Raw genomic sequence first — 13862 nt, 5'->3', positions numbered from 1 at the left:
TGTTTGTATCAATGGTTGTCAGTCAAGGTATTTTACCTCCAAGGAACACTTTGCAGGTAACGGAACTTTCGTTTTGTTTTGTTTTACTGTTTGGAAGGAGGGTGGTGTACATGGCTACTGACATCTAGTAGCTAAAGGCCAGAGATGTTATTAACCATCCTAAAATACAAAAGAAAGCCTGTCAAAAAAGAATTATTCATCCCAAAATATTAATAAGCTAAGGTTGAAAGACACTGACTTTTGTGCCCGACCAGAATGCCTATACATTCCACTCTTTAATTAAGCCCTTTATAATCCTATAGAATCCATGAAAGTCTTTGTCTCTGAGACATTTGCAAATGCCATGAAGTAAAAGCCAAAGTAATCCCAGATTGTCTTAAAATTATCAAGAAACAGATATTGCTTCATTGGGGAAGTAATTTGTATGGTCTGCTGGATTAACCTTTTGATCGTACAAGTTGAAGTCATTTTTATAAACAGTCAAATCCGGCATTCAAGTAACTATCTATGCCTGGATCCCTAATTGTGTGTTGATTTCACCAGGCAAGACTACTTACTCTGGCAGGGTTAAGCCAAATATTTAGCAGTCAAGTAAGAATAATAAAAAATGTCTCTATTAACTTTCCTGTGCTTCAGGATTTGTTAGCAATTTCTTTGTTTTGTATTCACTTCCTTCGTTGCGTCTTCTGCTACGCTCCAGCCCCAGTCTGTATCTTATGCAACGACACTGCAGCCTCCAGCAGTGTGCTGGCACTTTCACAAAAGACAGAATCTATTATTGTCAAATAATGAATTCCAGAAGGATCGTTACGATAGCCCTGAGCTTCTGGAAATTCTGACATCTTGGATCTTGCTATCTGGCTCTATTCCCTCTTTTATCTTCCAGAGAATATTTTTTTACCTCATTCAATTTTATCAGGCTTACTACGGAATAGCATAGCTCCACTGTGCAGTGTCACTCTGTTCCCAGAAGTAAGCAGAATAGGAGTACAAGTGACACAGGCCACTGTGTAATGGCATTGCACCTTTCCTTTTTATTTTTATTTTTTACTTTGGTTTGCTTGCTTATTTATTTATTTATTTTAGTTCTCTGAGGTAGGGTTTCACTGTAGTCCAGGCTGACCTGAAATTTACTCTGTATTCTCTGGGTGGCCTTGAACTCATGGCAATCCTCCTACTTCAGCCTCCTGAGTGCTGGGATTAAAGGCATGAGTCACCAAGCCCATCTTACTTTTGTTTATTTATTTGAGAGAAAGAGAGAGAAAAGGAGGAAGAGAGAGAATGGGCATGTCAGGGCATTGAGTCACTGCAAATGAACTCCACATGCATGTGCCACCTTATGCATCTGGCATGTGTGGGTCCTGAGGAATGGGACCTGGGTCCTTTGGATTTTTAAGCAAGTTCCTATACCACTAAGCCATCTTTCCAGCCTGCCTTTTCTTTTTAGTCTCTTTAATTTAGCAAATAATAAATGTAATGCTACTGTTTCATTTTGATGCTACAGAGTCTTCACATTCAGTGTGGAACTTGCAATGGTAGGACTGGCAAGGTCATAAAGGAGGAGTCACTGAGTGAGGCTGAGTTCTAATCCTGCCCCCCCCATTAATTTTCTAAACAAACTTGTGCAGCTCAAATCTTTTTGAAGATTTATTTTCCTTTTATAAAATGAATAGTGAGAACCCTAATATCCCATGAATGTGGCAGAGTCCTATTACAGGAAAAGGAGATGAAGAAGAGGGAGAACTCCCTTCTATTCATCCAGAGGACTCCATCTCAGTAGATAGAGGGACGCTGCCACAGCTCTCATCTCTATGTCCAAAATGCCTGTCTGGAGAACAGCACTGGCATCTCTGGAATAGGCTCATTCGAACATAGCTCCTTCACAAAACGTATTTTTAGTCTTTCCTGATGACCACTTGGATGTGACTTGTTCTTTCTTGTGAACTTTCATGGAGATGCAGAACTTTTAAAAACACCTCCGGTATTTAACTTGACTATCTGACACATGAAATGTTCTTGACAGCCTTAGTCTCAGGACTGAAGGAATCTAAACAACTTAGCTCCCCCAGCAGCTTCAAATCACAGAAGACACACACACACACACACACAGAGAGAGAGAGAGAGAGATTGAGAGAGAGAGAGAGAGAGGGAAAGAGAGAGGGGGAGGAAGAGGGGGACAGAGAGAGAAGCTTGTCAAAATGACTAGGTGGGGCAATAGACAATAATCCTCTGATTTCTATCATGGTGAGTACTTTCCTCTCTGGATCTTATAAGCATGTGTCATTTAAAATTGTATGCTGGATGTGGAGATTAGGGCTCTCTCTGACCGTGGGCCATACACGCTGTAGTCATGGCATTGTCACAGAAGTGGGAGGTTCTAGGTTGTTCCGCTCTACTCCTAGGTTTGGTATTTAATTACATTCAGTCACAGAAACTCAATTCTCTTTTATACTTTTATTCCCATGTATAAAATGGATAGTTGGAACAGTAATCTTCCACCAATGAGGCAGGGGGAGTTGCTGGGGTCAGGAACCTATCTCCCCCAGTCCATGAGAACAAATAGCACAGATGAGGCAATGGGAACTAAAGAAGAATGTCAGGCTGGAGAGATTGCTCAGTGGTCAAAGGCATTTGATTGCAAAGTCAAACAGCATGGGTTTGATTCCACAGTACCCCATAAAGCCAGATGCACAAAGTGGCACATGCAACTGGAGTCTGTTTTCAGTGGCAAGAGCCCCTGGTACACCCATACTCACTTTCAACATCTGCCTCCTTCTGTCGGATGCAAAAATATATATATATATTTTTTAAGCCAGGGCATGGTGGCACACACCTTTAATCCCAGCACTCAAGAGACAGAGGTAGAAGTATCACTGTGAGTTTGAGGCCAGCCTGGAACTACAGAGTGAGCTCCAGGTCAGCCTGGGCTAGAGTGATAGCCTACCTAAAAAATAAATAAATAAAACTTTCAAGGAAGAAGATACTTACAAGAATTTATCATGTAAAATAAAATGCTCTGTGTCTTTCATTTTATTTGAACCAGACACTCATCCTTGTTTATACTACTAGTTTCTTTTCATCTCCCTAAACAATCACCCTCTCCTTTTCAGAGGTACTTTTACCAATAGTACAATGTAGGGGTGGGGTTGAGGAAAAGTCAGGAGCTAAATATAGAAATCTGCACAGCATAATAAAGCAGACCACAGTGTGGTCAAGTAAAATCAGTCTCGTCTAACAACAGACTGCCAGTTTCTCCAGTACTGAACAGAGTCACACACACTTAGCAAACCACATGTGAGGCTGACTCTGAATCTTCCTTTAAAGTTGTGTCTGGACCGTTTGGCAAGTGATGATCAGGTCTGGTAGAAATTACATAGCTAGGAAGTCAAACAGCAGGAAGGGAGGGATAAATTAAAAGACATTTAAAAAATGACAGAAGCAAATAGAATGGAAAAAAGACAAGAGGGATTATAGTTCCTAATGAGAAATGCAAAATTTTCCACCAGACAACTATGACTCTTGGCTGAATGACCTATGATGTGTCATGTGAATGAAAATGCAAGGTGGAGAGACCAGTTCCAGAGGATGGGCCTTGTGTCTGCTCTGCTTCTGAAGGCAATGGGGTCAATATAGGTCTCCTGGCACTGCTGAGTCACCAGGTAGTCCCTCAGGCTACAGAGAGCCTTTACATAGAGTCTGGGAAGAACACAGGACGAATGGGGAAGATGCCTACATTCTGGGTCCAGCTACAATTGCTGGCTCTCCTTGACTTATCAATCTGAGGCCAATGTCATCAGCTGTTAATTGACAGAATCCTTCAAGGCAAAGCATTTTGTAGTGCCAGTAATTATCATCCTTACTCTTGCTAGATATAACTTCTTGAATAAAATCACTATCCCTCTTTTACACTGCTACTTCACTACCTTAAAGCAATTATATTTTTTCTTGAAGCCTCTCCTAACCCTTGGACCTATGAGTCTATGAAGTTCATAGTGTAATAAGTCCTTAGAATTACAGAACTACTGTAATATCAAATCCCATGAGTTGTCATTTTAATAAACAAGTCCACCTTTCAGAATTTATCAAATCATATTCATAAAGCAAGCTGACATTTAGACCCAAAAGAATTCAATCAAGTAAGCCACTGTAGTTTATCAGTGAGCAAATAATATTACTGACAGAATCTATTTGATTCTTGGAGACAGGCTATGAGAGACACAGAGAGAAAGCTAAAGAGAGAGGGGCAGGAAGTTTATTGCTTTCCTTTATTAAAGCCTGTAAATAAATCTTTGGTGCTCCAAGCTGAGAGGAGAGAAAGGCCTGTAAGCAGGTGCTTAGATTAAATTGATTTGAAGCTGCTGGCCTTGGCACTTAGTGGTTATAATGGACCAGCCCTGCTGGGTGGAACTGTGACTTCAGCACAGGGACCTAGCCAGCAACACAGTGAATCTCACAGGTTTCCTTCTTCAGGAATAGGTCTGACCAAGGGTGAACAGCGCATTTTGATGATTCAAGCACAAAAATTAAAAAAAAAAGGCTCAATGACAACAGAATGACATTTGAGGAAATAACTATTATCTCAGAACAACTATTTAAAGAAGACAAAACCACCTTTGTAGTTGAAACAACTCTGGAATAAAATGTACATGGCGTATAAATAGGTAAAAAGAGACTGCAATGAGGAATTATTCAGAACAAGGTTTTACTCTGAGCCAGCACTATCTACCATGCAATGGTCTGGATTTCACTTTCTCCTTGGAGGCATTCATAGGAAACCAGCTATAAAATAGAACCTGAGTGAAGAAATGACATGAGCGTATGTGGGTTTTTTTCCCTTTAAACACACACACACACACACACACAAATAGATCATGACCAAGATAAAAGGATTTATGGAAAATGACTCTATGAGTACACAGAATTGCCTGAGTAAATTGCACTTCCCCCATCCTGGGAAGAAAACCAAAGGTCAAATGGCACAAAGCACCAATTCAAGAACAAAATATGCCAGAGCAAGCTCGTTTTAAGTAAAAACAATAAACAACACTAGCTTGTTGTTATTTCTTTTCCATGGCTAGCAGCAGTGAGAGAAAACAGATATGGTCAAACCATGACAATTCAGGACACAGAAAAGAAAATACCTCTCTTACCTTTGTTTAAATTCCAAAAAGGTTCACAACTCAGGTACAATGTGTCAAGGGCTTTCTGAAGTACAGTTTTAGGTAATAAATACGAAAGACAAATTATAGCAAAAGGATAAAAAAGGCTACAGGGAAAGGGGGTGTGACAGCAGGGTCAACATTAGCCAGAACTTCCAAGTAGAAAATCAGCCAGATTTTTGTGAGTCAGTCCTTCTGTCACTTTTTACCAATCTGAACATCGGGGAAACAAAATAGATAGCTACTGAGGTGACTATACCTGCTATCAGAGAGACACCTGTCTAAATATTACTTCCTATACACAGAAGTAAGTTAATTGTTATTCGACAAACATATATCAAGCACCTACTCTGACCATCCTATCCTGTTCACGATATTTAGAGGAAATACAGTTGTTGGTGACTCAACTCTTGACCTTAAATGTCCAGCTCACATTTTAATGCCTGAGAGGTTAGAAAACTGATCCATGTAGTAATCATTATCTCTGAAACTCCCTACTTTAGAAGATGCAAAAATAATTGAAACAGTTCTTGCATTTAGGGAGCTCAAAAAAGTGACCATAAATGTTGCATGTTTCTCCATGTTCTATAAAATAAAGCTACGATGAAAAAAAAAATGTGGATTGAAAACAAACAAACCCTACTGTGGACATTCAAAAAAGGAAGAGAGCGCTTGTTTCGGCAGCACATATACTAAAATTGGAACAATAACAGAAAAGATAAGCATGGACCCTGTGTAAGGATGACATGGAAATTCCATATTTCTTTTAAAAAAGAAAATCATGATAAGCTCCTGTGAGTCAGGGAAGGTTTATAAAGCCAGCTTCACAGAAACTGGTATATGTGTGTAAAGACAGGTATAGCAGGATAGTTAGGACTTGAACATATATATGAGGAGAAAGCACTTACAATTATGACCTGTAATAAACTTAATGCATCTATAGTGTTTGTTGACAATCAAGTCCTGTTCCAGGCACTTTATATGAATCAATTCTTAAACTAACCCTAAACTAAGCAAGTAGTCCTGGTGTTTCAGCATTTTGCAGATGGAAAAAAGGGAAGAGTTCAGAAAGCTAATGCAATCTACTCATAGATTTGAATTTGTGATTCTCTCCTATTCCAGAGCTCACAAGCTTCCCAAAGAAAAATAGACAAGACCATGACAGGCAAAGTGTCATATATGGCGAGACAGAGACAGGGAGGCAATGGATACTGGGTTGAAGTATCTGGACTTTATATAGTATCAAGGGGATACCACTATGCTTTCTCAGCAAAGAAAGTTATGCCAAAAGCTGCACCATAGGGTTTAGGCTATAATTAATGATTTATATCTTACACTCTATGGTGATTAAGTAAAATAAAAATTAGAAGTCTTACCCCACTTTTGCAAAAGAAAATAAAAAAGAAAGAAGGGGGAAAAAAGGGCCTAGGAACCAGGTGGAATTGTTCAGACAAATTCCCAACATGCCAAGCTTTCAGGAAGATTCTGCAGAGGAGGCATAAGAAGAGGCAAACCCACAGAACAAGGGCCTATTCATTTCTGGAGCTGTCCAAATCTGGCATAAGAATGAGCACAGGAAATGCCGTGTTCTATGGAACCTGAGGCTATCCATGGGGCTGTGGCACAATACAGGGATGGAATCAGAAATCATGCTGGCCAGCCTCAAACCATGACACTGAGCCAAGTCTCTTTCCCTTTGTGGACATCCATCTCTCCCTCTATCAAATGAGAAGTTTAATTGGAAGGGTCTCAGCATTTACAATTCTCATTTCTTCTTTTTGTCTAACATATGAGCATAAAGGATTGGTTTCCATAAGCAGCCCACTGTGGGAGAGGCTACCACTGGTCAGAGTTATGCAGGCTGTAAAGCTCCCAACTAAAAATTATAGTAAGTTTTTCCTCTGAGAAATCTGAACATCCATGGTTTGAGGCACCAAGACCACAGCCAGACACAAGAAAGAACTTTTGCATCCTGAACCCAGAATTCAAAGCTGTCACATAGCCTGAAGATGTTATTTCATCATTTGAGAGTTTTGATTTAGTCTCAAAAGATGGCATACACATGCACACTTGTGTGTGTGTGTCTGTGTTTATGAGTAAAGTACCTAGGAAGCTAAACAAATACATCTATAGAGCTGTCATGAGATACAGGGGAGAAAAGAACCATGATACATCTTTTAGATGTTAACACACTTCAAAACAGGTTAAACAAACAAGTTGTTAACAAATTCCAGCCATTGAAAGCAAATTTGTAAAGAGGTGGAAATATTTCCTTCTTCAAAGACTGCCAATCACCTGGATCCAAGGACTGTTGCCTGGGGAAATGGAGGGAGAGCAGGGTAAAAGGCTGGTTCCACTCTCAGAAACAGTGCTGGTTGAAAAGAATCATGAGCACAAAGCCAGATGTTCCTGAAAGACTTTCTCAGACCTCGCTGGTTTGTCACCGCTGCTCAAGAACTCACCTACAGGAGAGTCCGGGTGGTATTTGCTCTAATAACCAAATTCTCTGGACAAACTTGAGGTATACTGAACCTCTGCTTTCATGGTTTTCACTTCCAAACAGAGGACAGAACTAAGGGAAGGAGTGACACATGTTAACATTAACAGTGAAGCAACCCTAACTACAGAACCACAGTAGCCCATATACTGACAATCTGCATGTTATTAATGTGGTTATTTTCATATGATTCAACATGACTATGGCCCCCTTATCTCTGTGTTTCCGGAAAAAAAGGAGTATCTAAGAACCACCAATAAGAAGGCCACATTTCCCCTCACGTCAAAGCCTCCTAGAAGGACCATCTTACGGGGACTCTGTTACAAAGCCACTAATGTTCTTCTTTAGGAACTAGCTTAGGACACCTTAGCTTGTCAGCTCGTCAGGGTCTCCTCTCTGGCACGAACTGACTGATTTCTGGAAGACCAACAAACAACTATGCTATGCCCTTCGACAAAATGAACACTAACGTACGCCTTTACAAAACCATCAGAGAGTACAAGTGAGCAGAAGACAAACCCTGGAGAAGATTCTGTTTGTCTCTTCATTTCTAGTTAATTCCAGAACTTTAGCACAACACACTTGAGTTAATGCTTATTCTCAGCTGTGACTTCATGAGCTTTCCTGACCATTGTAAACTTGAGAAATTTATCACCTGTGATGACAGAGAAGTGGTACAATGAACCGCTGAAGGCATTGGCGTGCCCAAACACAGTGTGGGTGTGTGTTTTCGTCTCCTTAGAAATGCAGCCCTTTCCATCCTCCATCACTACCAACCAACCCCCATAACTGCCACTTCTCAAACAGCTATGGGAAAGATCTTGATACACTGACTTAGAAAGCTAGAGGGTGGGAAGAAAGTGTATTCAGAATACCATGGATGAATGAAAAGCTGGGGCTATTTTTTTGTGCTCAAGTATCCAGTTAGATAATGGGTGTGAGAAATAGGCTAATTTGCATTGTCCATTTCCTGATCCTGACTTCAGAGAAGGTAAGTATAGACTAATAAAACCAGAAAAAAGAGCACACTGATCATCCCATGCCATGCAGTCCAGGCCCATGGCAAGATCTAGGAAGTGGGAGCCGGGTACCAAAAGCAAACTCAACCCTTAAGCATCTTTTAAGTGCTGTTGTTGCCTCACACAATCAATCCTTCCATATGCCATCCCTTCTGTGTAACCGTTAATCTTTACTCATTCGCAGGTGAAAAGAAATACATTTGCTTGGGACTACGGTATTTTTATGTTGAGGATAATTTCTATCAGGAGCAAGAGAAAAGGTGCAGAATAAAGTCCAAGAGGGGCCGGGGGTGGGGGATGTGAATGAGTTGTACGTAGTCCCTCCGAACTTGTACACTTTATCCCAAAGGTCTGTGAACAAGGCTAAGTGAGCACTTTCAACACCTTATCAGTATAGTCCACTTTGGAACACACAGAGTGATGGGAGGGAAAGAGGAAGGAAGGGAGGGAGGGAGAGAGGAAGAGAAATGGGGAAGGAGGGAGGGAGAGAGGAAGGGAGATGGGGAGGAAGATGGGGGGCAGGGAAGGAAGATGGGGGTAGGCAGGGAAGGGAGGGAGGGAGGAAGATGAGAAGGGAGGGACAGACATGAGGAGGAAGAAAGATGGGGACGGAAGGAGGGAGACTGAGTGATTCACGTTCAGTCCAGTGCTGATTACAAAGTTGGGCCACTTGCTGCCCACTTTCACAGAGCCATCTGAAGAGCAAGGCCAGGTGACGACGGAACTCCTACGAAGGGATCCAGTGATCCTGGAGGGCCCCCTCCGTGGGGGTGGGGGGAAGAGGAGCGGGTACCTTGATGTAGGCCCTCTGCAGGTAGTTGTAGGGCACTCTGCGCTGGAAGTCGCTGCGCACGTCTTCGCTGACGCGGTGCCGGGACGCGGGTCCGCCGAGGCGCTGCCCTTGGCAGCTGCGCAGGCATCGCGCGCGCTCCAGCAGCGCACGGAAGGCGGGCAGCTCGGCCCCGGGCCCCGCGCGGTCCCCGCCGCCGCCGGACGGGGGCGCGAGCGGGCGGCGCGCGGCGCAGTGGCGGGAGCAGCGCGCCAGGACCTCCCGCAGGCGCCGGTGGCTGCGCAGCGCCGCTTCCAGGTCACGCGCGGCTCGCTCGAAGTCGCCGCCGTAATAGGCGTCCACGCCGCTGGCGTAGAGCAGGTCGTAGGGTTGCAGAGGCCCGTGGTCCTCGGGGTCGCCCCTCAGCGGCGGCGGGAGCAGCGGCAGCCACAGCAGCAGCTGCAGCAGCCGGGGCAGCGACGTCCACACGCGCTGCAGCATCCTCCGCCGCGGGATGGCCACGCTCCACGCGCGCGCACACACACACACACACACTCGCGCCCACGCGGCCCCTAGCGCACCGTGCCCTCTCCCGCCCCGGAGGGCCGGCGCGGCGACCAGGCGCGTTCCGCCGCAGCCCCAGGTGACCGCCGGCGCGCAGCGCTGCAGCGGACCGGGAGGCGGAGGCTGCGCCCCGGCGGCCGCTCTTAAAGGGACGCCTCCAGCTCACACGCTCCTCCTGCTGCCCCGGCCTCCCCGGACCCGCCGCGCTCCCAGCCTGGGGCTCAAGGGCCAGCCCCACAGCGAGCGCCCCTCGAGGCCATGCCCGGCCCACAGGCTTCACGCGTGGGAGCAATGGGGAGGGTCCCGTCACAGTGGCCCAAAGGGGATGTTCGTGCTTCCGTTTCTAGACCCGAGCAAAGTGCAGCGCAGGGAGGGTGGGCTCCTCGTCGTTTTCTGCCATCTGCAGGGACTCGCGGCTTGGGGTCAAACATGAAGGTCCACCTCAGACCCTGGGGGCACTGCCATGGAGAGAGGGCCTGTGGGCTGTGGAAGTCTTTTGAAATAGACTCAAGACATTTCTCCCAACTTTCAAGGCGCCTTTTGGAATGGAAGTTTCCTGCTCTTCCCATGAGGAGATCTCCCTCTCTCTCCCTCCCCCCCTCTCTCTCGGCTTCGCAAACCTGTGTGTGTGTGTGTGACAGAGAGAAAGAGAGAGAGATTGTCCGGTGCATCCACGGAGAGGACTGGGGCCATGGAAAGAGCAGTAAATAACCCGCCTTTCCTGTGCTAGCCATTGCAGGAAGATAGAGCTGTGTTTACAACGTTCCCTCTCTGGCAGGTTTCCAGATGCATGACCTTGTGCAACTAAGCCTAAGTTTCCTTATCTTAAAGCCAGATGCCCAACATGTCAAGTGATATTCAGACATAAATCCCCATCCTAAGAGTCGAACAAAGAAGCAGTTTAATAAATCCTACGACCCAGGACGTAAGCCACGAACATCAATCCAGAAGTGGGAAAGACGACAACAGCTGCTGCCAGACTCCGAGGAGCTAGCCGAAGGCTATCCTGTTCTCTGCTTCTCCTTCGCCATAAACACCTTCTTAGTCAAGGGGTTCTCTTTCCTGTCCCTTGGATCCATATGCGTGGAAGGACGTGCTGCGCAAGCCTCAAGCCTCTCAGGTCCCAGCCTACGCCCACTGCACAGGCGGGGCGTGGGCCATTTGTTTCCTATTGCCTGTGGGAATCTCACCAGGCTCTTGGCCACTGGAAAGGGAATGTAAGGAAGGACATTAAGAAAGAGCTACACGTATTATCTAATTCATTGGAATTTCCTAAAGAGGGCTTTTTTGTGGGGTTGCCACTATGCTGAGGAGGTTGCCAGGGTGTCACCTTCGTTCTATTCATTCCTTTGGTTGGGTTTCAGCATTTTGGCATCAAACAGCCCTGATCATACCAGTCCAAGAGAAATTGATTCATGTTCCTGCTTTTTCCATCAAACCTCACTAATAAGTTGTCCAATGTGGAGCCAAACATACACCAAATACCTTGCACCTTCATTGTTTCAGGATTAGCACTTGGGTCATCTGCACCGACTCTCACATCCACACAGAGAGGAATGAGAAAGCCAGAGAGAGACCTTCAACCAAGGAGAGTTATGAAGCTTCAGTTCCAAAGTTGAAGATGTTTGAGAAGACAAGTGTTATCCATCCATTTTCAGAGGGTTTTGAAGCACCTTAGAGAGGAAGTACTACTATGAGACTGCCTAACCAAGTGCCAGGATCTTTTTCTATATTTCACCTGTACCTTCAGAGATCTGTCTATATCATTTAACGTGTGTCACTTCATTCGTATCTACAAACGTCTCCCATCAAAGTAGGTAAGGGAAAGAGGAGATAAGGTTAAGCCAAGTTATTGATGCCTGGGTTACTTAACACTGTGGTAGAGGAGAGGAGCATGATAACGCAGGACTCTGACGCAATGATATGGCATATCATTATGTTACCTTCAACATTTGATAGAAGCTGCAGTGACAGCTTCTCACAGGACAAAACTAGGAAAGCCTAGCAGCTGCATTAACATCCTGCTAGTTCTCAATTGACCACGTCTTTTCAAGACTTCTCCATCCACAATATCTTCTTTCTTTCCGTGGCACCTTAGCTCTAAAGAACTCTAAAGAAAACATTTAACTAACATCTCATATTTATCTGAACATGAAAATGACCCAAAGAGCATAAACATTACTCTCTGTTTCCTGCTCAGACAGATATTCTCATTTAATTGGTGAATCTTAGTCAATTCCAGGTGACTAATGTGAAGTCAAATTGAGAACTAAAGTCTAAGGAAAACTAACTGCCTCATGCAAAAGAGTAAGTCTGTAAGTTGGGTTGTAGGTGCTACGGGCATATGTGAGTCTGAGATTCTGAAGTAGGTACAGTTTTGTGCTGCTTTGCTAGTCCATGTTTCCCTACAAAGTTGATATGCTTTGCCTTTTTAGGCTACATCAGATCAGAAAGTTTATGGTCTTATGTGATGAGACACAGTGCAATCATTCCCTGTTATGCTGTGCCCAATAGTTACTTCTGTGTTGAAAGACACAGTCCTCCAAGGATATTTTGCCCTCCTGAAACCCTTGCTGAATAGGCCAAGAGTATACCGGTCTTTAGCTGGGCTATTTCAGACAAGTAACTGGGCCCCATATCAGAGTGTCTAATTCACCACTGTGTGGTAGAATCTCCAAATTTGCATTTCTCCCAAGTTCTGATGGTGCTGAGGCTCTTGGTGCAGGGACCATATTCATTATCAAATTCCTTATTCTCAAACTTTACGGTATCATCTAATACCTAATTAAAAGAAAAAAAACCGGGCTGGAGAGATGGCTTAGCAGTTAAGCGCTTCCCTGTGAAGCCTAAGGACCCCGGTTCAAGGCTCGGTTCCCCAGGTCCCACGTTAGCCAGATGCACAAGGGGGCACATGCGTCTGGAGTTCGTTTGCAGAGGCTGGAAGCCCTGGTGCACCAATTCTCTCTCTCTCCCTCTGTCTTTCTCTCTCTGTCTGTCACTCTCAAATAAATAAATAAATAATTTAAAAAAATAAAAGCAAAAACCATGAAGGCCTTAGCATTTCAAAGTAAAATCAAGTAAGGCCTTTATGTTCTTTCTCAGTTCTAGGAAATTCTGATGCCCAGCAAAGCTTGAGAGCCACTGCTTTAGTAAGTATAGAGGAGCAGCTCTCAACTGGGATGACTCTGTCCACCCAGACACAATTATCTAGAGACATTCCCAATTGTCAAGTGGCTGTGGGGAGAGAAGTCACACCATTGTTATCTAGCAGGTAGAAGCAAAAGATGTTGCAAAATGTACAGAACAAGCTTCCTCTCAGAAGTAGTTCACAATCCCAAAACTCAACAGGAACACTGCTGGGTAAGATGGTGGAATAGAAACCTCACCAATGAAACTCAGAGAAAGAAAGTGTTAATATTATACACAATAGAGCTGGAGAGATGGAGAGATACCCTTAGCTTATGTACTTGAACACTTAGTTGCCAGGTGATAGTACTGTTTGAGAAAGTTTTGTATTTACTTGGAGGTGGAGCCTTGCTCAAGGAAATGGTCATTGGGGTGGGCCTTGAGGTTTTATAGAATTAGCTCTTGTTTCGTTTCCCCCTGTCGATTCTGGACTACTGATACCATGTGACCAGCCAGCTTCCTGCTCCTGTTTCCATGTCTTTCTAAAGACAGGGCTCAACTCCCCAGGAATGTAAGGTGAAATAAACACATCTTTCCTTAAGCAGCTTCCTGTAAAACATCTGGTCACAGTAATGAGTAAAGTAACTAAAACAAACCCTACTTTCCTCCCTCTTCTAATCTTAGTGAATAAAACCCTAATATACTACTTTTTAATTTTTTTTTAATTT

The 13862-nt window shown here is 44.1% G+C and overlaps 1 protein-coding gene and 1 pseudogene across 1 annotated transcript in view; one reads left to right on the top strand and one right to left on the bottom strand.

Annotated features, from left to right (window-relative positions):
- Positions 1-9945, bottom strand: part of P3h2 (prolyl 3-hydroxylase 2) — a 134693-nt gene extending 124748 nt beyond the window's left edge. The window contains exon 1 of the mRNA XM_004654269.2: positions 9469-9945. Within this exon, the coding sequence (XP_004654326.2) occupies positions 9469-9945 (477 nt within the window). The remainder of the gene's footprint in view (positions 1-9468) is intronic.
- On the top strand, positions 5828-5926 carry LOC123461186 (annotated as a pseudogene).
- Positions 9946-13862: the final 3917 nt, after the last annotated feature.

Source organism: Jaculus jaculus, chromosome 5 (genome assembly GCF_020740685.1).
Source record: "Jaculus jaculus isolate mJacJac1 chromosome 5, mJacJac1.mat.Y.cur, whole genome shotgun sequence".
NCBI lineage: Eukaryota > Metazoa > Chordata > Mammalia > Rodentia > Dipodidae > Jaculus > Jaculus jaculus.
The sequence above is the reverse complement of the archived record's forward strand: the minus strand, read 5'-3'. Positions and strand labels throughout refer to the sequence as shown.